The sequence below is a fragment of the Hippocampus bargibanti genome, linkage group LG06 (genome assembly GCF_051943395.1).
Source record: "Hippocampus bargibanti isolate YZ-2025 linkage group LG06, ASM5194339v1, whole genome shotgun sequence".
Taxonomy (NCBI): Eukaryota; Metazoa; Chordata; class Actinopteri; order Syngnathiformes; family Syngnathidae; genus Hippocampus; species Hippocampus bargibanti.
Window position 1 is genome coordinate 25,973,760 of NC_142739.1, and position 22,954 is coordinate 25,996,713.

Genomic DNA, 22,954 nt, shown 5'->3' on the forward strand with positions numbered 1-22,954 from the left:
CAAAGGTGAAAAGTCAGGGCGATTGGGAGAATTCCGCACTGCATGCCGACAGATCGGATTTCAGGGGTGGGGGTGGGGCTCTCTGCATACCCCTTCCCCAAGGGATAGGTGCTCTCTGTGCGTGCGTGCGTGTGTTTTATGTGCACGTGACAGCCGTTTTGGTTTTGTGTGTTTTTTTTTCTTGTTGTTTTTTGCATCCCCTCCCACTGCCCCCCCCCCCCCCCCTCCATGTGCGCGTGTTGTCACGGCATCAGCGCTAGCAGCAATTGGAATTTTCTTTTGATGTTTATTAGGAAGCGCGACGCCTCTACGCTGTGACCACGGCGTGTCGCATTGTTTGCCTACGGCGTCTTCCAAAAATGCCTCAGATCCATTTTGATGTCGGTTGTTCTTTAACAGCTCATAACTCAAAAAAGTTAGTTAAATCAACGGCGCATATTTCAACACGAAAAAGTTTATTTTCATCTGCCCGTACAGTGAGACCTCAACTTACGAACTTAATTGGTTCCCAGACAGAGTGTGTAAGGTGAAAAGTGTGTATCTCAAAAAAAAAATTCCCATAGGAAACCACTAAAATGGGAATAATCCGTTCCCGGGTTTCCATAAAATATACTTTTCAACTAAATAAGCCTTAAAACTACATACAACATACCTTATTCTATGTATAATACATGTGTTATTGTATTGTAATGAAAGAAATACATTGCATTGTATCATAAAGTCACTTTATTTATATTTGTGATGGTCATTTATGGCTTCATGGAATGGCGTTGGAGGTCGAAGGTCAAAGGGAATTGCTGTTTGGAAAGAGAGGCGCATTACATGAGGACTGTAATTAAAGAAATAAACTGCTGTAAAATAAAGTTTTGTTTACCTTTTTGATGGTCGTTGATGGCTTATGGAAGGAGAGTCACCTTCCATATGGACTGTTGGTAACTTAACCTCTGCTGCTGTTCGGTCGTGTGCTTCCGCCGAAGATCACTCCGCCAGCCGTAGTGGGTGTGTATTATGAAAATAGTGCTTATTATAAGGTTTAATTTTCAGAAATTTGACGTTTGTAAGACGAAAAGTTTGTAAGCTAAGGTGTTTGTAAGTTGAGGTCTCACTGTAGTTTGCTAGCTCAATGATAACTTATCACACAGAGAAAAAAAAGTGCAATGTTGCGGGGGGGGGGTTCGCTCTACTCACCCCTAACACTGTTCTTTTGTCTCACAAGTTGCTGCGGCGGACAAACCGGTTCGGAAGCGGACCGAAGCCACGTTTCATTGATCCGCAAGAACAAAGACGTCTTTGGTGAGTCGCAAAGCACCGAGTCGGCGTCATCAATCAATTGGACGGCGGGCCGCGCTTGAAACATTTTGCAGAAGGTACACGCATTCACATGCTGGCAGATACGCCGCTCAGTGACATTGTGGACCTTTTGTGGCTCGTTATTAACCAACATGTGCTCTGGGGGGCCCCCGGGGTGGACGGGGGGGTCAAGGGAGGGGGGGCTGATGACCGCAGCTGCGTCTGCATTGTCTCCCAAACACAACACAACACCCCGGCCGTGGCTATGTGCTGGAATGTGTTGTATTTACCTTACAAGACAAATAGCAGTTGGCCAGATGCGTCGTTAGCCAAGAGCTGCTTACATTAAAAAAATAATTAAAGTAATACATTTATTGTTAAATACAAATTCAAAAGTATCCGTTCAAATGTTCTTTTGTTAAATGAAATTAAAATACCACCTGTCACTTCAATAAATGAGTCAAATAAAAGTCATGATGCGAATCAAGCATCGTTTGTGGCCGCTTTGTGCGGTTGACCTTCATTTGCATACAGTAAAGTCGAGCGCACAAAAACGGTTTTGTGCGGCTCGGTTGCCTCTTTGACCTCTTGTGAGAGAAGCGTTTGTTCTCCACGCTACTGCCGACGCACGAGTCCGCTTCCTGTGCCCGCTGCATACACAAAAAAAAACAGAAGAAAGGAAACGATTGGCGAGGGGTTTCAAAAGGGTGGCCTCAGGGCTAGGCCAGGGCCGACCAATCCCACTATGTGGTCCAATTAAATATCGCCCCAACATTCATTTATTCATTTATTCATTTATTCATTCGTTCATTCATTTATTCATGTATTCATTTGTTCATTCGTCCGTCCGTTTATTTGTTTATTTATTTATGTATTGAGGTATTTATGGATTTGTTTATTCATTATTCATTGTGCATTTGTTCATTTCATTTATTAATTTATTCATGTATGTATGTGTACATGTGTTTATTTATTTATTTATTTATTTATTTATTTATTTATTTATTCATGTGTTCATTCATTTATTCATGTATTCATTTGTTCATTCATTTGTTCATTCGTCCGTCCGTTTATTTGTTTATTTATTTATTTATTTATTTATTTATTTATTTATTTATTCATTTATTCATGTATTCATTCGTTCATTCATTTATTCATGTATTCATATGTTCATTCATTTGTTCGTTCGTCCGTCCGTTTATTTGTTTATTTATTTATGTATTTATGGATTTATTTATTCATTATTCATTGTGCATTTGTTCATTTCATTTATTAATTTATTCATGTATGTATGTGTTCATGTGTTTATTTATTTATTTATGTTTTCAAAGTGGTGGCCCCAGGGCCAGACCAGGGCCAACTTATCCCACTCTGTGGTCGAATTAAACATCGAACAAACATTTATTTATTTATTTATTTATTTATTTATTTATTTATTTATTTATTTATTTATTCATGTATTCATTCGTTCATTCATTTATTCATGTATTTATTTGTTCATTCATTTGTTCGTTCGTCCGTCCGTTTATTTGTTTATTTATTTATGTATTGATGTATTTATGTATTTATTTATTCATTATTCATTGTGCATTTGTTCATTTCATTTATTAATTTATTATTCATGGATGCATGTGTTATTTATTTATTTATTTATTTATTTATTTATTTATTTATTTATTTATGACTGGTTAGCGTTTTCAAAGTGGTGACCCCAGGGCCAGACCAGGGCCAACTGATCCCACTCTGTGGTCGAATTAAACATCGAACAAACATTTATTTATTTATTTATTTATGTATTTATTTATGTATTTATTTATTTTATGGTGAGCATGTTCAAAGTGGTGGCCCCAGGGCCGGATCAGGGCCAACCGAGCCCACTGTGTGGTCCAATTAATCATTGACCAAACATTTATTTATTAAACCTAAGCCCTAAAAGCCCTAAAACAGAGCCTTGTGGTTCCTCGGATTAATTAATTAATTAAGTAATTAATTACTAGAATATAATTAATTAATTAATTAATTAATTAATTAATTAATTAATTAATTAATTAATTAATTCCCAGAATATAATAATATAATTATTAATTAATTAATTAATTAATTAATTAATATTTTAGTTCAATTTCTGGTACATAGCCACCCTTAAAACAGTAGAACGTCACTGGCACTTTCAGCTGTTGACCGAAAAGTATAAGCAAAAGAAGTACTTCCCCTCGCCCCCACAATTATATTTTTAATAATGTTTGTATTTTTATGTATGAACGTTGCCAAACAACACAACTTGCCCTCGCTCATATATTTTTTCCCCCTCCATATTATTCTGGCTGACAATCATACAAGAGCGCAAAACGGGGCATTGATGGATCGCCCGGAGTTGTGTAAAATGTGGGACTTGACCCTTTCAAATCACCCCCCGCGCCCCCCTCTCGCACCCCCAGCTCTTTTCGACTGTTTGGAGTGTCGGGATCAGTGCATAATGGAGCCCACTCATTTGCCAAGAGGGGGCTTGTATCTTTGATGCCAAGTTCCAAGCGAACAATGTGGCCTTTCTACGGCGGGCGAGAAACCATCAGCAGGGGTTCCGGGCGAAAGGGGGAAAACGTAAACGGGGGATTAGCCGGACTAATGGCCCCCGACTTGTCATTGATGTTAATTAGCGTTAATTAGGAGCCGTTCATTTAGCGCCTGGCGCTCAGAGGAGGGGCTGTTTTGCAAGTGTCCTGCCTCGTGTGTGTGTGTGTTGGGGGGGGGGTTGTGGGGTGTGTGTTTGCGCACATCTTGCCAACCTATCAAGGTATTCTGTACGTACATGACTCAAGTGTTTTGGCAGAATGAAAGTCCACTGCAAATCCTATTTGGGTGATTAGTGAGTGACGAATGATTCCAAACACTCGTTTCCTACTGCTTAATCAATACAACGGGGTTTTTACATTTATGGACTCTATAGTGTACTATTGTAATACGTGTTTGTTACATATGTTGGTGCATTTTTATGCTTTATAAAACAATGTCCAAATGTAGGGTGTTCTTGGAACAGATTAGGGTATGCTTGTCTGTGACTGTAAAGCAGGGGTATCAAAGTCATTTTTTGCCGCGGGCCACATTGTAGTTATGGTTTCCTCTCGAGCGCCGTTATGAATTTTGGGAACCCATTAGAATGTTTAAATCCCTTCAAATATTACATATAGAGCACACAGCAAATTAATGAATAACTCGTTTTCAAATCTGAAGTCAAGAATAATGTCTTTTATTGTGGTTGACATCCAAAAATATGACATTTTGGCTCAGAATTTAGCAATCATCGGGGAATTTAACAAGTTTGATTTGCTTTCGCGGGCCGAAAAAAATGATGTGGCGGGCCGGATTTGGCCCGCGGGCCTTGACTTTGACACCAGTGCTGTATAGTGTCCTTGAGAGCTTTGAAAGGTGCTTAAAATGAAATGTATTATTATTATTATTATTATTATTATTCACATGGAAAATGCGTCTCAACTGACAAAATTCTCAATTGAAGATATTTTTTCCGCATTGTCGTCAAATAGGGTTAAAGTCTTAGCGAAAGAACATAGATGGTTTGAAAGGGGAGTAGAAGAAGCCATTTTCATAAAACAGCTAAATCCTTAAACCGATATGGTGGGGTGAGGTTCAATTTGGATCGTTCATACAATAGCCTGCTTAGACAACATAGGATTAGTAATACCGATGAGGTCATACCGGTGGAAGTGGGGCAATCAGGGCAGTCGTTCGTCAGAACAATAGGAACACATTTCGGTTTGCGGCAAACGGGTGCCACACAGCGCCTGCTGCTGCACAGGTGTTGTTTGTTTTAATCAGTGGCAGTGAAAAGTACTCCCTGGAAGACCATTCAGTGTCGGGTTATTGTTTTGTTTCACCCTGTCAGGTTTGTTTCGTTTTGTCATGTTTTACTCATGGTTTTGTTTGCTACTTTGGACATTTTTGTTCAGATGACTTTGTTGTTTGAGAATTTGTTCCTGTGGACTTTATTTTTATATGATTTGTTAAATACACCTTGCTCTTGAATTTATTTTACGACTGTTAGAGCGTCTGTGTTTTATACTTCCATACAAAATATAGCACTGAAGCAACTTAAGAACAAATTCACCTTACGACCGACCGCTCAGAACGTATCTCGTTCGTAACGTGGGGGGGGGGCTTCTGTAACAGTTAAATTAACCGTTATTGACTTTTTGATATGGTTAATATACTGTGCATTCCATACAAAATATAGCACTGAAGCAACTTACGAACAAATTCACCTTACGACCGACCGCACAGAATGTATCTCGTTCGTAACGTGGGGGGGCTTCTGTAACAGTTAAATTAACCGTTATTGACTTTTTAAAATATGGTTAATATACTGTGCATTCCATACAAAATATAGCACTGAAGCAACTTACGAACAAATTCACCTTACGACCGACCGCACGGAACGTATCTCGTTCGTAACGTGGGGAGCGTCTGTAAGGAGCAACATAGCTCTGGTGGGTAGTGGTCTTCTTCCAACTCGATGAGCCTTTACTTCATACTTTAATTAATACTTTATTTAATACAATTTGTCAAATACGCCCTGCTCCTCCCTCCTGTCTTTCTTTTTGTGGTCCACCACCTTGCAAACTGTGTTACTAACTGGTGCTCAATGGAGGGAGCATACAGTATATAATGACTCTCCGTCGTCCATTTCACCTGCTCTCTGCGTGTTTTATAGTTCTGTTTTTCAGATTGTTGGATTTGTTTTCAAGTCTTTCAAATACTCCGGCCTCCATATGAACTCTATGAGCTCCTCAAATCATACGGACCTGCCCGGTGCCACAGGTCAGTGGATACATTTGTATGACTTAATTTGCTCCTTATTCAACACTTTGTCAGCAGTGGTGATTATTTTAAAGAGTCGAGTTGTACACATTTTGCACTGTGCAACAAATGCTAAATGTGAAGGAGCTCTTCTCGGATGCTTTCATAAGAAAACAACATTTATGTCTTATTATCTCATCAATCGTCCGAGTTTTGATCTTTGTGAGCCCCCAGAAAGAAAATGCTGAAACGTGTGTGTTCTCTAATCGAGTGGAAAATGTCACTTGGTGGGATTTCAGCTCTCTTTACACCCGAGCTTCCTCCGCTCAGACATAATCGGCCACTTTGTCAGCTCGGTTAACCTCGTATTGTCCCCGGAGGCCCCCTTAGAGCGCCGATGCCATTTTCCAGAGCTATAAAATACCCTTGCCCAACCAAAAAAAAAAAAAACACCAAAGCCTCGACAGCCATCCCCTCCTTGAATCCCTCTTTCTGGTGGCAGATTAACCCAAAACATACAACTGATACAGGTTGAGAAAGTAGTTCTAGTACTATAATAATATTGCAAATTTCCCCATTGTGGGACGAATAAAGGTTTTCCGATTCTGATTTTCTGATTCTGATAAGCCTATAAAGTCAAACGTCAGCTTTATGGTCAAATATGCTAATATGCATGACATAAAGCACGGATGAAATGAATGACCACTCGGACCCAGCGTGCAAGGCACTTATAATGTGGCTGAAAAAAGACAGATAATTGACAATACGTGCGATTTCTGAATGTAAAGTGAGGTAGTGTCGTATGTAAAGTGAAGTCGTGTCGTATGTAAAGTGAGGTAGTGTCGTATGTAAAGTGAGGTAGTGACGTATGTAAAGTGCAGTCATGACGTATGTAAAGTGAGGTAGTGACGTATGTAAAGTGAGGTAGTGACGTATGTAAAGTGAGGTAGTGTCGTATGTAAAGTGACGTAGTGTAGTAATGTAAAGCGTGTAGCGTGTACTCAGAGTTCGGTGAGTGTCGCAGTGGGAAGGGGCAGGGGGGTAGGGTTGGGAGGGAGTTGAGTAGTTCTAGTACTACTACTACTGGAAAAACAGATCGATAAGAGTCAAGTGTGCTGTCAGGAGTCTCGTCCCCCTCAAACCAGAACCTCCCCTATCACCCCCCCCCCATCAAGTATGAGGTATGGTAGTACTCAGCCTGATCTGTTCAAGTCAAAGTACGACGAAGCCACTTATATGTCACAGATTTTGAAGCAATGATTGTTGATGGTGTTTTTTTTTTTTACCAGGAATTGAAACAGCGGTTTGAAATGTTGGAATTTCGGAGAATTTCTATTTATGGGGGGGGGTGGGGTCCCCCTCCACAATTGGGAGGTGTGAAATGGGGGCCTGGAGTAAAGAGAAGGGAAGAAAAGGGATTTTGGTTGAGGGGTTTGGGGAGGTTTTGGGGGCTGGGGGGGGGGTCTTTGGCCAACACCTGGTATCACTTTATTAACCCTCGCCTGTTCTGACCCCTAAGAGCCAAGACACAGCAGAGCCCAAAAGGGTGTGGGGGTGTGCGGGGCGAGGGGGGGGGGCGTCCAAAGGGTGTACGGACGTCACCGCACAGCCTTTGAAGGGGGAAGCAGTGCGCAGTCCCTGCGATGACTTTACCAGTACTCTGACCTCTTTTGACCCTGAAGTCCCCCCCCCCCTCCACCGCCCCCTGTACCCCCCACCCAAACCCATCCCCCACCGCCATCCGGCTCCTTGCAGTTTGCCGGCTGCCATTGCCTTTGCCGCGTAGCATCGTTTCGGCGTGCGCAAAAAGAAGGCGAGCGCAAAAAGGTCAACGCTTGGTCAGTATTTTTTTTTTTTTTTTTTATTGGGCGGGTGGGGTTTGGAGTTGGGAGAATGCCTTGAAGACCACCGCCTGAGATTTTAACTGCTGGGAGGGGGAATGTGGCCTTTTTCCACCCCGACACACATTTAGCGGTGAGACGAGTCAACCTGGGTGCTGGCGTCGCTATGTTTAAGTTCAGAGGAGTTAAGTGAAATGACACCCTCCTCCACCACTGCTCGCCCACCCCATATGGGCAACAAGTTGGTCACTTGGACAATTTAAAAGATCATTTGTGCCCATGTGGTATTTGGGGGTGTACATCAAGAAATGGTCCCCAGTCCCAAGGTACTTTTATGTATTTGATTCATAGTCAATAATGGACAAATTTGACGCCCCCCCAAAAATAAATAAATAAATAAAGAAATACATACATACATACATACATACATACATACATACATACATACATACACTGACAAACATAAACAAACAAACAAACAAGTAAATAAATAAATAAATAAATAAATACTCAGGTGTGTAAATAAACAAACATCAATAAAACAGAAATAAAAGAACAGAAATAAAATAATAAAAACAAAAATAAATAAACATGCAAATAATAAGTGAATTAGTAAATCAATAAACAAAGAAGTAGGTCAATAAGTGGATAAACAAATAAACAAACAAATACATAAATAAATTAAATACATAGAAAATGAAAATGTGTAAATAAACAAACATACAACTAAGTGAATTAGTAAATAATTCACTAAATAAATAATCAACAAGTGGATAAATAAAATAATAAATAAATAAATAAATAAATGAATAGGTCGCTTGATGGATAAACAGATAAATGAACAAATAATTAAATCATCAAGGGTGTAAGTAAACAAACACATTCATCAATAAACATACATATACTAAGTGAATTAGGAATTAAATAAACACATAAATAAATAGGTTGATGGGTGGATAAATAAATAAAGAAACAAATACATAAATAAATACACAATGAACAGAGATAATAAATAAATAAATAAATAAATAAATAAATAAATAAATGCATAAATACATAAATAAATAAATAGGTCGACAGATGGATAAATAAATAGATGAACAAATAAATAACTAAATAAATAAATAACTAAATAAATTAATTAATCACTCTATAAATGGATAAATAAATGAATAAATGCATTTAAAGGGGTAGAGATCCCAAACCACAAACTTCAGAAACTCTTGCAAACTCATCAATCTTAAAATTGTGTCAATTATTTGTCTTTAAGGAGACCGAGAAATTGAAAAAATATATATATATACCCCCCCAAAAACAATGAAGCTTCAAATTAAAATGGTAGATCTCCTGTGTCTTTTCAAACGTGCTTTCATTTTTTTTGTGGGTCTACTTAGAGTATGACCACAACATCAGATGGCCTCACTTGCCCCACTTTATTCACTCTGGGGGTAATCGTTGTCTCACGGCAGCCCGCTTGGAAATCCCACCGCGGGACGTCATAGCCGATGGGATTAGCGCTGAACGTCACCGTCCGAAAACCCTCATGCTCATCCAGGATGTCCACAAATAGGACATTTAAGAGCGGTCTGACCTCTTCATTAACATCAACGTCCTCACGGGAACCTACCTGGGGCGTCTCTGGGACGGAAAGCGCACCTTGCATGACACGGGTGTCCAATCCGAGGCCTGGGGGCCAGATCTGGTCCGCCACATATGTTTATGTGGCCCGCGAAAGAAAAGCAAATCAAACATGTTAACGTCTACGATGATTGCTAACATCTGCAACAAAATTTCAACTTCTCATATTGAAATAAATACATTCGATATTGTCAACATTTATTGTTCCCATCGCCATCATAATAGTCGCTGACGTTTTAATATGGTTTGACAGTCTTAAGGGCCCTTCAAGGGAAACTAAATATGACCCGTGACAAAAATGTGATGGCTGTATGGATAGCTAACTCGCTAGGATGGATGGATAGCTAGCTCACTGGATGGGTGGTTAGCTATCTCGCTAGATGGATGGATAGCTAGCTAGCTAAATGGATGGATAGCTATATAGATGGATGGATGGATGGATGGATAGCTAGCTAGCTAGATGGATGGATAGCTAGCTAGCTAGATGGATAGCTAGCTAGCTAAATGGATGGATAGCTATATAGATGGATGGATGGATAGCTAGCTAGCTAGATGGATGGATAGCTAGCGAGGTGAATAGCTAGCTACCTTGATAGATAGCTAGATGTCTAGATAGATAAATAGATACGATAGCTAGGTAGCTATCTAGCTAGATAGCAAGATGGATGGATAGATAGAGAGGTTAGGTAGCTGAATGGATGGATGGATGGATAGGATAGATAGATAGATAGATAGATAGATAGATAGATAGATAGATAGATAGATAGATAGATAGATAGATAGATAGATAGATAGATAGATAGATAGATAGATAGATAGATAGATAGATAGATAGATCTTTTTTTTAATGAAAGTGACATTCCTGGAGTGGTGGAAACAGAAGCCCTTGTTTAAAGGCGAACCCCCCCGGCGCCCTGCCCAGCCTCCCTCTTTTTTCATCTTCCTAGTTTTGGATCCCAAGGGTGAAAGGTCGAGACCCCCTCCAGCTTCAGAGACATGTCAGGTCATGCAAGCCACATAGCTTTCCCTGTATAGCCGCCCCCACACCCTACCCACCCCTTGCCTTTCCCCCCTTTCATGCACACCACCAACAGACCTTTTTCCACACGAGGTGTGAGAGCACGCACGGCCCCGCTCGGCTGGCCGGCCGGATGGCCGCCCGGCGTGCTTGCGCCCGAATCCTTCAAAGACAATTGGAATTTGGAACTCCAAAGCATTCTTGAACATGTTGACTCGAGTTCTGAGTTTTATCGTCTCATTATACTTTGCTGCATTTTTTCCCCCGCAATTTAGTCTTGTCCATCTGTCAAGTATACACAATTCAAATTGGCTAAAACATCGTCTGAAAACATCGTGTTGATCCGTGTTGATGGCGAAATTAGAATCGTGGTGGTGAATCGTTGTGTGTTGCACCAAGACTAATATTTGATACTAGTTGACACAAATTCTCAGCAGACAAATCAGCCCATTTCCAACGGAGCTTGGGCGCCGTCTGGAGTTATCTGAGCTTGAAATAGGGGCGGATGTACACAATACAATACATATACAGTAAGACCTCAACTTACGAACTTAATTGGCTCCCAGACAGAGTGTGTAAGGTGTAAAGTGTGTATCTCGAAAAAAAAATTCCCATAGGAAACAATTAAAATGGGAATAATCCGTTCCCGGGTTTCCATAAAATATACTTTTCAACTAAATAAGCCTTAAAACTACACACAACATACCTTATTCTATGTATAATAAATGTGCTATTGTATTGTAATGAAAGAAATACACTGCATTGTATCATAAAGTCACTTTATTTACATTTGTAATGGTCATTTATGGCTTGATGGAATGGCGTTGGAGGTCGAAAGTCAAAGGGAATTGCTGTTTGGAAAGAGAGGCGCATTACATGAGGACTGTAATTAAAGAAATAAACTGTGCTGTAAAATAAAGTTTTATTTACCTTTTTGATGGTCGTTGATGGCTTATGGAAAGAGAGTCACCTTCCATAAGGACTGTTGGTAACTTAACCTCTGGTGCTGTTCGGTTGTGTGCTTCCGCCGAAGATCACTCCGCCAGCCGTGGTGGGTGCGTATTATGAAAATAGTGCTTATTATAAGGTTTAATTTTCATACATTTGGCGTTTGTAAGACAAAAAGATTGTAAATTGAGGTGTTTGTAAGTTGAGGTCTCACTGTATTGATTTATATAGTGCTTTAACAATATCTGAAACTGTAACTGTAACTGCTGCCCCCTCGTGGAAGGGAAAAACATTCCCATAGGGCTGACCATCGCTTTATCGGCACCTCAGCAATGGAAAAACAAAACCCAAACAAATTCGGGAATGGCGCTCCACGTCATGCTTTTCAATTTCCGAATAAATTCAGGAATGGCAGTGAATGAATTAAAGCCCCCCGCCCACCCCCCCCAAACAAAAACACCTAAAATGATCTTGAAATCGCTGCTTGAAACCAAAATGGCAGACATCCCTTGACAAAGCAGCTTGCAAAACTCCCAAAAAGAATTCCCAAGGCAGGAACGGGAGAATCCCAAATTAGCCGAGTAAATACAGCGAAATAAGATGGATGATCCGATGGCGCCAGCACAAGTCGAAAGAGACTACCGGGCGGCGTAATAAATTGATCGTGATGGGCCGAAAGAAAACATCAGCGAGTTCGTACGTGCAATGATTTAACTAAGGCAGCCATTCGCTCCCCCCCCCCCCAAAGCTCTTCGCGGAAAAGCGGGAAATAAACAACGATAAATCGACAGTGTCAGGAAGCAATTAGAACAAACGCCATCAGTCCTCCGAACGGGGGCCCCAGAAAAAAAGTGTCATATGAAAACAAGCTTTTTTTGTGTGTAGGGGGTGCAAAGGGGGTGGGGGGTAGCGTATCTGCTTCCAAGTGTCACAGGTCAGGAGACTGGCCGGGGCCCTTCAGCAGCGTCTTCGTCGCTGAGTCGGCAGATGCGACCGGTCCCGCTAGCCAAATAGCCACATAAATTCTGTCAACTGTCATTGAGCTCGACGAATGAACAAAGCGATTCCCGAAGTGTGCTTTTATCAACGTGGATAAATAAGTCAAAATGGACGCCACATCGGGTCGAAAATCGGGTAAAAAAATTCAGGTGGTACCTGAGTTTAGGGGGTTCAAGCCATTACAGTGAGACCTCAACTTATGAACTTAATTGGTTCCCAGACAGAGTGTGTAAGGCGAAAAGTGTGTATCTCAAAAACAAAATTCCCATAGGAAACCATTAAAACGGGAATAATCCGTTCCCGGGAACTTTTTTTACTGATGAAAGAAGAGAGTCCAAGGTTTCTTAGGCAGCATTAAATGTTTTTTGTAGTCCTAAAACTCAATATTCTGTGGGTCCTGCAATTTCAGTGAAAATGACAAAAACCCTGGCACTAGAGTGGACTCATTTTTTCACATCGTCTGACAGTGAATGAGTTAGAAAAATCCAATTGATATTTTCAAATAACAATTTACGTGTTTTAAAATGCGCTTCTGTCCTAGATCGTATTTAACAGCGTATCTTTATCGTCGCAAATGTTTATTATTATTATTATTATTATTATTATTTGGTACAATATGGGTTTATTCTATCACCGGGGGTGGTCTGTAATGTAACTCCTGTAATAAACAAGCAACAACTGTACATGCCATTTACAGCGATAAATCCAAAGCGTCCGGAAATGATCAGGACTAGGGCCATTTTTCCCTACAAATGATGTACTTCCAAAAAAACAAAGTCTAATGAAAACAAGTTTTTATATATGTGTGTGTGGGGGGTGGTGGTGGGGGGGGTTGCGTATCTGTTGCCATATGTCATAGGTCAGGAGACTGGCCGGGGCCTTCGCCGGCGTCCTCATCGCTGACTCGGCAGATGGGAGCGGCCAGTGGCGGATAAACAAATAAGCAAATAAATCGTGGGGACATTGGCCTGGGGAAGACATACCCCCTGAGGGGGTCAGCGCAGGAACAGATAAATCTTTCCTCCGCCTCGCCAACGGTAACCTCTTAATCAACCCCAATCGTGTGGGAGGAAACGCGGAGATTCGTCGAAACGGCAAATGGGGCGGGTGCACGTGGCGAGGAAACGCCATGACGGGAAAAAGGGTGCACCTGGCCCCAAGTTCGGGAAAGAGCCACTTCCAAAAATAACGTTCAAGAGATCTTTTTGTCACCGCTGATCTCAAAACAGGCCATTGGACAAAATCCTTTTCTACCATATGAGATCCCGATAAATAAAAAATACATAAATATACACATACAAATACTGTAAATAAATACACAAATTAAAGAAAGAAATATACAAATGAATACATACATAAATTAATACATAAAGAAAGAAATACACATAAGTAAATACATAAAGAAATACATACATAAATACATAAAGAAATACATAAATTAATACATCAAGAAAGAAATACACAAATAAATAAATACACCTAAATAAATAAATACATACAGAAAGAAAGAAAGATATACACAAATAAAGACATAAATACACCTCACCTAAATAAATAAATACACAAATAAATACATAAATGAATACATAAAGAAATACACAAATAAATAAACAAACAAATGCAGAAATAAAGAAATACACAAATAAATAAATACATACACCTCAGTAAATAAATACACATAAGTAAATAAATACATAAAGAAAGAAAGATGTATACAAAGAAAAAATAAATTAACAAATGCAGAAATAAATACACAAATATAGAAATTAATACACAAATAAATAAATAAAAATGCAGAAATAAAGAAATACACAAATAAATACACCTAAATAAATGCATAAATACATAAAGAAAGAAATACACAAATAAAGAAGTAAATACACCTAAATAAGTAAATACATACATACATACATACATACATACATACATACATACATACATACATACATACATACATACATACATACATACATACATACATACATACATACATAAAGAAAGAAATACACAAATAAATGCATGAATAAACAAATGCAGAAAGAAAGAAATACACACATAAATAAATACATACATTATGAAAAAAAGACATATATAGATACATAAAAACAAAGAAAGAAACACACATAAATAAATACATCAATAAATAAATAGATACATATTTAACACAAAGAAACAAAGAAAGAAATACACACAAATACATAAATAAATACATCAATAAATAAATAGATACATATTTAACACAACGAAACAAAGAAATACACAAAAATAAATACAAATAAATAAATAATAAATACACATAAATAAATACATCAATAAATAAATAGATACATATTTAACACAAAGAAACAAAGAAAGAAATACACACAAATACATAAATAAATACATCAATAAATAAATAGATACATATTTAACACAACGAAACAAACAGAAATACACACAAATAAATACAAATAAATAAATAAATAAATAAATAAATAAAAATAAATACATACATAAATAAATAAATAAACACATAAACAAATACATAAATAAATAAATAAATAAATAAATAAATAAATGATTTGTGATTTGCATCCTCGTTTTCCAAACAGATCATAGATGGGGAATGTGGTACAATGGCCGATTTGTTCAGACACGATACTTCTTGCCCCTCTGGGGAGAACGCTTTTCGACATCTAAACAACAACATCGTGTCACACCAAATTTTATATACAGGAGCAAATAACCACCACCAGAATTGAAGCTGTTCGCAAACATGTCATTCTGAGCTTTTGGTTTTTATTTGGGCCACGTGCTCGAGTTACGTAGCTAATTCTGTTCTGGGAGGGCGGAGGGGAACGCCCACCGCTCCTTGCGCTACCCCTTCGCTGCATTTATTGCATCGGTGGGCGCTGCTGGTGTCGCTGTCAGGCGTCACCGAGCGCCGTAAATTAGCAAGTTAGCCCCCTATGTTTCCGAAGCCATCCAGCATGCTCGTGTTTGACATTTTTTGGGGGCGTGTTTTGATTTGTTCCTCCAAAGAATGTGTCCATTTTTTTTTTTTTTTTGCAATAACCGTTCACTTGAAATGACTGATTTCATTCAGTACATGAAGAAAAATATTGGCTAGTGCGTAAAATAAATGTGTTTTTTCCTCTCCATGCACAAAGCACGGACAGAAAACGGCAGACCAAAAAATCGGGAAAAAAAGACTACCTGAATACATCTAGTATAAAGGCAGTGTCTGAAATAACGTCTGCCCGGACGCCCGGGGCGTGCAACTTTTACGTCGAGCGTAGAACTTACAAAACGTGTCTGCCCGGGTGGCCGACAACTTCTTCCAAAGAAAATAACATACGTTTTTTTAAAATCAAACATTTGCTTTATTCAATAAAGCAAACGTTTGAACGAAGATTTCGAATAAATAAATAAACAAAAAAGTGAAGTCGGTTGTCCTTTAATGACATTTGTCGCACATTATGAAGTATATTTTTGTGGGTACTCGAAGGAGAGAAAAATACAGTAAAGTCTCGTTATATCGATATCGGATATATCGATAGTCCCGGTTATATCGATATTTTTTCGGACTCCCTTGAATATCGATATAACGAGACTTTACTGTATTCGAAATAGTCAAATTTGGAAGAATTTCTGGATTATTCTTCCGATTCTTGTAATTATTCTTCTGATTATTCGTAGTGGCGCTACTTTTTTTGGTGCCTCCCACTGGAAAAGTCATGCTAACTAAATTTCGTAAGGGGGCTTGTTATTTTTAGCATCAAAGTGTCGAAACTCAAGTAGAGTTGGCCCAAAAATGGTTTGAGCCAAAATGAACAACAAAGTGACTCTTTAGATTTTTGGGGGATTTTACTCTGAAACCAGTTTAGGGATAACTATGTTTTTTTTTTGGGTCAAAACTTCTTGTCAGAGGAGTGTCTCCATAAGCAAAAAAAAAAAAAAAAGAAGAAGAAGGCAACGACGCCCACTTTGGGGGTCTCTGAGTGAAGCTGCCCAGAGGCCATAAAGTTGGCCCGGCGCTCGGCTTAATTGCTGTCACATGTAACCTTACCTGGCGGTCAATTAGCCCCCCGACTTACTATTAGGGGGATTCCAGTGTGGCCCACTGACCAAGTGTGCCTCTTTCAGGCCAATAATTAAAGTGAAACTCAATACGAGGCTGGAGGCTTATGATCAAGTCGGGCAGGATTGGGCAGAAAAGCAGACTTGCTTGACTAATGTATGTGATTCATACTCACACGGAGGAGAAACATCAAGACAAGCCTCATTTATATCGCTGCAACCGTATATTTCATTAATAAACATTTGGGCAAATATTAACCATAATCACAAAACTAATCTTAACCTTTATCAGTGTCTGAAACTAATGACAACAAGTTACAGCACACCAGGGCAGACAACTCTGAAAAGTTGCCTGCCATAAAGTTGCCTTCCGCATTTTTCACAACTTGAAACACAATAAGACGACTAATCGCAAAAAAAAAAAAAACATTGTTGCAAAGTATTGAAGGACAACCGACATCACTTTTTTTTTTCCTGACATCAGAAAAACGTTTTATAGCATCTAAAATACCCAAAACACGCAGTATGATATTTTTAGTCAAATGCAAAACACCAAAAAAAATCACTTAGTGTCCAAAATCTGCAAAAAATTGAGCTGCGAATTGGGCATTTTCAGAAAGTCCCGCCCCCAGTTGGTGACATCACGCCAAGATGTCTTGCATTGCTGGAGAATCAAAACAATGGCTTCAGATTCGGAGAATAAGCTTTCTTGTTAAACATCCAGTTATGAATATGATTCAAATAGTTCTGAAGAGGAAAGCATACATGTTTGCAATCGATTAAATAATTTATTCTGTGCCATTATGAGGCAACATTGAGGGGAAATGTGTCACCGAAAAAGAGGCACAAAATGGCGACCTCCTGTGGCCACCTCCGTTTCCACAGGCTGATAAATTCCTTATATGGAGCGTGGACGCCCTCTTCTGGCGGCTTTTTGGTGCAACACGAGGTCGTCAGACCAAGCAAGCATTGACGTGATGAAAGGACTGCTACAATGTGTCCTTTTTTTCGGTCAGGGGCGTTCCTTCAGTGACGTCACGTACGGACTCGTCACCAACTCAAAAACAAGACTTCCTGAATATTCAGCGCGAGTCTTAAAACGTAAAATATAGCGATATGTGGTGGAATCTTATTAAAATACGCTAAGTAGAAGTCATTTGAAGCCATTTTACGAATTATGGACACAACTTGTCCGGAGACGTCGGTTGTATTTTAAGACATTTGGTGGGCTCTTCCCGGGGGAAAATTCGGTGTCATTTGGAGAATTTAGTGGCACTCATCTCCACATTGGACAAATGCAAAAGTGCAAAAGTGTTCACTGCGCACGTGCCAGCTTCTTGTTGATGAGATTTACAGACGGTCAAATCTCCCCTCGCATCAACACTTTGTCAAATGGCTGACAATTTGCTGATGGCACCTTTTGTTGTCGGCTCCCGTGTGAGCACGTTCGTTGTTCCAAGATTGGCTTTTTCGGGAAGGACTCCAAAAGTTTTTTCCATATATTTTGACATCCGTTTGCTTGTAGACGTTACAAATTTTAATTTGAATGTGCGTTTGGATCCTTTTATTGACTTAAAATGGCGGTCATTAATGTCGCTTGTGCTTGCATGTGCGCCTTAAAAAGTTCAGACCAAAACATGAGGTAGTGATAAAAACATTTAATAGGAACTTTATGAGTAGTGAAATACTTGAAACGTGTATTGTTAATTGTAGTGTTTTCTTTGAACTATTAAGAAATATTTAGTATAGTAGTAGTAATAGTTAGTAAGTAGTATATTATTTAGTTTTTTTTTTTGTTCTTTTGACTTCAAGACGGCGCCGCGAGAGTGGCTGCCTTTCCAGCAGCTCATGTATTTTGTTTTTCTACTTTCATTCCTTTCATCACTTTGCTGCTGTGAAATGTAAATTTCTCCACTGTGAGACTAATAAAGGCATATCCAATCCAATCCAATCCAATAAAAAGCAGAAATTTGATTTTTTTTTTAATCCTTCCGAATAACAAATATTTGCCTATCTTTTAATTCACTAATTTATTTTGGATTTTTGTACGCACGTAGTTTGGCATGACCTTTTTCAAAAAATCAATTTGGCCATTTGTCTCTTATTTAGATTAATTTCATTTCCTGAAAATGGGTAATATAGTCAAAATTGTAAAAAAAATGTTTCAAAAAGTAAAAAAACTAATAAATAAAGAACTAGATAATACCCAATTAAACAAATGGATAAATAAACATAAACAATTAGATACATAAATACACAAGTAAATAAATAAAAATACATGGATAAACAAATCAATTGATAATAAATAAATACATACACAAATAAATACATTAACAAATAAATTGATAAACAAATAAATTGATAATAAATAAATACATACATACATACATAAATAGACAAATAAATAAACAAATACATTCAGAAATACATAAAAAACAAATAAATTCATAATAAATAAATAAATAAATAAATAAACACATACATACATAAACAAATACATGGCTAAACAAATAAATAGATATACATAAATGAATAGACAAATAACTAAATACATTGATTAATAAATTAAAACTGATTTAATTAACAAATAAATGGATAAACAAATACTGTAAATGGATCATAAAATAATAAATACAGTACATGCATAAATACATAAATAGACAAATAAACAGATACATTGATAAATAAATAAATGGATAAATAAATAAAAACATTCTTATTTATAATAAATTATTAATTATAAATTGTATAATTTTATCTGTGGTGTTATTCATGTCCCTGTTTTGTGCTTCAAAAGGGGCCTTTGAGAGCTTTGAGGGGCGCTTATAAATAAAAAGTATTATTATATTATTTAAAGTATTTATTTATTTATATTTTTTTAAATAATAATAATAATACATTTTATTTGTAGTATTAAAGTATTTATTTATAATTGTTTAAACAACAGCAATAATAATAATAATAATAATAATAATACATTTCAAATTAAAGCATCAACTAATATAATGCTAATAGGCTAGCAGTTGATGGGTCTTTTTTTTTAAACCTGTCAATCAAGCATGATTGTTTCCTGTCAATCCAACGTGAGGTCTCGAACCCGATGGGCCACCTCCTCCCGGCTCAACACAGGCAGGCGACCCCAGTTGGAAGGGGGGTTTCAGTGTGACCTTATTTGGCACCGATACCCTTATATGGGTCAACGTGCTTGGAAGGAGGCGGGGTTGATTGGAGGGCGGGTCACCAGCGAGCGGCCGGTGACCCCACCCCACCCCACCGACCCCCACCCCCTTCCCCGAGACGCGCTTGGACTCTGGGAGGCGACGGCGCGTTAGTTCGGAGGGACTAGGCGGTGCGTTGCGTTACTTGCATGCACGCTAGAGAGCGCGCACACACACTCGTCAGGCGGCCACCCCGCCACCATCGACGAGTGCAACCACCGCGACGTGGACGTGGGGAACCACTAAATGTGTTGAAATCCAAAAGTCAATCGTTTGGACTTTCCTTGTTGGTGTGCTGAAGAAGATTTGTGCTCGTTTTGTGTTTTTTTTTCCTTGCCGGGACGCTGGACGTGTTTATGGATCAGTGCGGAGCGACCAGCAGCAGCACCGGGACATCATCCGAAGCTCTTCGGTCATGACTCGCCACCTTGAACGCCTCACGTGAACTTTGAACCCGAAAGAAAGTATTTTTTTGGACAACGTCGATACCACGTTTGCTAGTTTTTTTGTGTTGTTGTTGTCCTCCCTCACGTGTGCTTTTCAAAGTGTCTGCTGGATAGCATGGCAATGGTAGTAAACCAGTGGCCAGAGAGCATATCCGCCGAGCCGGGTTCGCAGCTCCAGATTTGCGGCCAGGATCCCGGCGGAGGTGGCGGCGGAGGTGCTCCCGGGACGCCCGCCGGCTCCACGCCGGGCAACGACGCTCTGTCCGGGGACAAGCTACCCAACGTGGACTGTATGGTGTGCGGAGACAAATCGAGCGGCAAACACTACGGCCAGTTCACGTGTGAAGGCTGCAAGAGTTTCTTCAAACGCTCCGTACGCCGGAGTTTGTCGTACAGCTGCCGAGGGAACCGCGACTGCCCCATCGACCAGCACCACCGTAACCAGTGCCAGTATTGCCGCCTGAAGAAGTGCCTCAAAGTCGGCATGAGAAGAGAAGGTCAGCTCGGTCCCTTATTTTCGCTCTCTTTTTCGCTTTTTTTTTTTTCTTGGCTTGTTTATTGAGACGCCCGTTGCACGTCAAGAAAAAAAATCGTCAGTCAAGCAAAGGATTTTTTTTTTTCGCTTTTCCAAACTCAAGTAAAACTGTGACGTCACAGCCACATGCAAGTGCATTGTCGTTGTGGGTCATCGTATTAGCAATATTTGCATGATTTGAGGGAAGTACTTTGTTTTTGTTCACAATGATTTTTATTTAAGTATTTGTTTATTTTGCTTCATTAATTAATTACACCTGAGTGCATTTCAAACTTTATGAAGCAAAGTGGTGAGGGTGCCACTCCCCTGTTATGAATATATAAGAATTCGGTTATCATAGGGACACATAACCAGCACTTTTGATTTCCAAATCATAAATAAATAAATATTTTCTCACTACAGTGAATCAATGTCCTCCATCTAACCCGGTTTTGTGCATCCTCTTCTCTCACACCATCTACCTTCATGTCCTATTTGACAACACCCATAAATAATAAATAAATACATATATATAAAAATACAAATATCATAATATAATATAAAGTTATAAAAAATACAATGAAAAAATAGCCAGCCAAACCCCCACCACCACCATTCTTTGGGCACCACCCGCCACCTCATTACATTTGGTGCTACATTGGTAAATAAATGAACAAATAAATAAATAAAATAGAATTGAAAAAAGCCAGCCAGACCCCAACCCCCATTTTTTGGGGGCTCTTGTTCCACCCGCCACCTCATCAGCACGACATTTGGTGCTACCTTGGTAAATAAATGAATGAATAAATAAATAAATGAATAAAATCTCATACAAAATAGCCAACCAACCCCCCCATTCTTTGGGCACCTGTTCCCCCCGCCACCTCATCAGCACTACATTTGGTGCAAAATGTGTAAATACATGAACAAATAAATGAACTATAATACAAATAGCCGGCCAGAACACCCCCCCCCCCTTCCTCCATTTTTGGGCACTTGTTCCACCCGGCACCTCATCAGTACTACATTTGGTGCGACATGGGTGCTTTTGCTTCATATTAACAACAGGTCACTTGGCACCAAACAGAGTCGCAGAAAATGTGTTGGGGGGAGGGGGGGGTCGAGGAGGTTGATTTTCCCCTAAATGCACCACTTTTAATTCCTGATTATTATTAATTTTGTTCCTCACCAATATACAGAATGTAGCTTCAATCCAGGGCCAACAAAACAATTAACGAAAGTAATGAGAGCCACTCAAAATGTTTCTTATCATTTTTGTGAATGGTTGAAAATGCAAATGAAAAAAAAACCCCGCAAACTATGACACTTGAATATCACGTCAAACTCATGTGACAACATGGCCCTTCAAAACAAGATTGCAGTTGAAATAAAAAAAAAAACGCACTGTGAAACTTTCCATCACTTCCACTTACGACACAGACTAAACTTGTATTCTATTTGTGATTGTATTTTATTTATTATAGTACGTATGCTTGTCTGTGACTGTAAAGTGTCCTTGAGAGCTTTAAAAGGTGCTTACAGGACAACCGACGTCACTTTTTTGTTTCCTAACTGACATCAGAAAAACGTTTTATAGCATCTAAAATATCCAAGACATGCAAGTTGATATTTTTAGTCAAATGCAAAACACCAATAAAAATGACGTAAAGTGTCCAAAATCTGCAAAAAATGGAGCTGCGAATTGGGCATTTTCAGAAAGTCCCGCCCCCAGTTCGTGACGTCACGCCAAGACGTGCTAGAGAATCAAAACAATGGCTTCAGATTCGGAGAATATGCTTTCTTGTTACTCATCCAGTTATGAATATGATTCAAATAGTTCTGAAGAAGAAAGCATACATGTTTGCAATCGATTATAGAATTTATTCCGTGTCGTTTTGAGGCATCAGGGGTGGGAAATGTCGCACCCAAAAAGGCAGAAAATGGCGACAAAGCCGTGTAAGGAATTAATCAGCCCGTTTCCACAGGCTGATTAATTCCTTACATGGAGCTTTGTCACCCTCTTCTGCCTCGTTTTGGTCCCACACGACATTTTCAGACCAAAGTACAGCAAAATGCATTGATGTGATGGAAGGACTGCTACAATGTGTCCTTTTTTTGGTCAGGGGCGTTCCTTCAGTGACGTCACGTACGGACTTGTCACCAACTCAAAA

General features: G+C 39.0%; 1 protein-coding gene across 2 annotated transcripts in view; it reads left to right on the plus strand.

The window, feature by feature from the left end:
- Window positions 1-22,954, plus strand: part of nr2f5 (nuclear receptor subfamily 2, group F, member 5) — a 45,121-nt gene that overhangs the window by 52 nt on the left and 22,115 nt on the right. Inside the window, exons 1-3 of one of the 2 annotated variants that reach the window (XM_088999049.1) lie at window positions 1-5; window positions 1,217-1,293; window positions 20,189-20,766. The exon at window positions 1-5 is cut by the window's left edge and continues 52 nt beyond it. In XM_088999049.1, the coding sequence (XP_088855175.1) occupies window positions 20,385-20,766 (382 nt within the window). In that variant the 5' untranslated portion in view covers window positions 1-5; window positions 1,217-1,293; window positions 20,189-20,384. Of the gene's footprint in view, window positions 6-1,216; window positions 1,294-5,882; window positions 6,124-20,188; window positions 20,767-22,954 lie in introns of those variants that run through there. The other variant, XM_088999050.1, reaches the window with a different exon arrangement.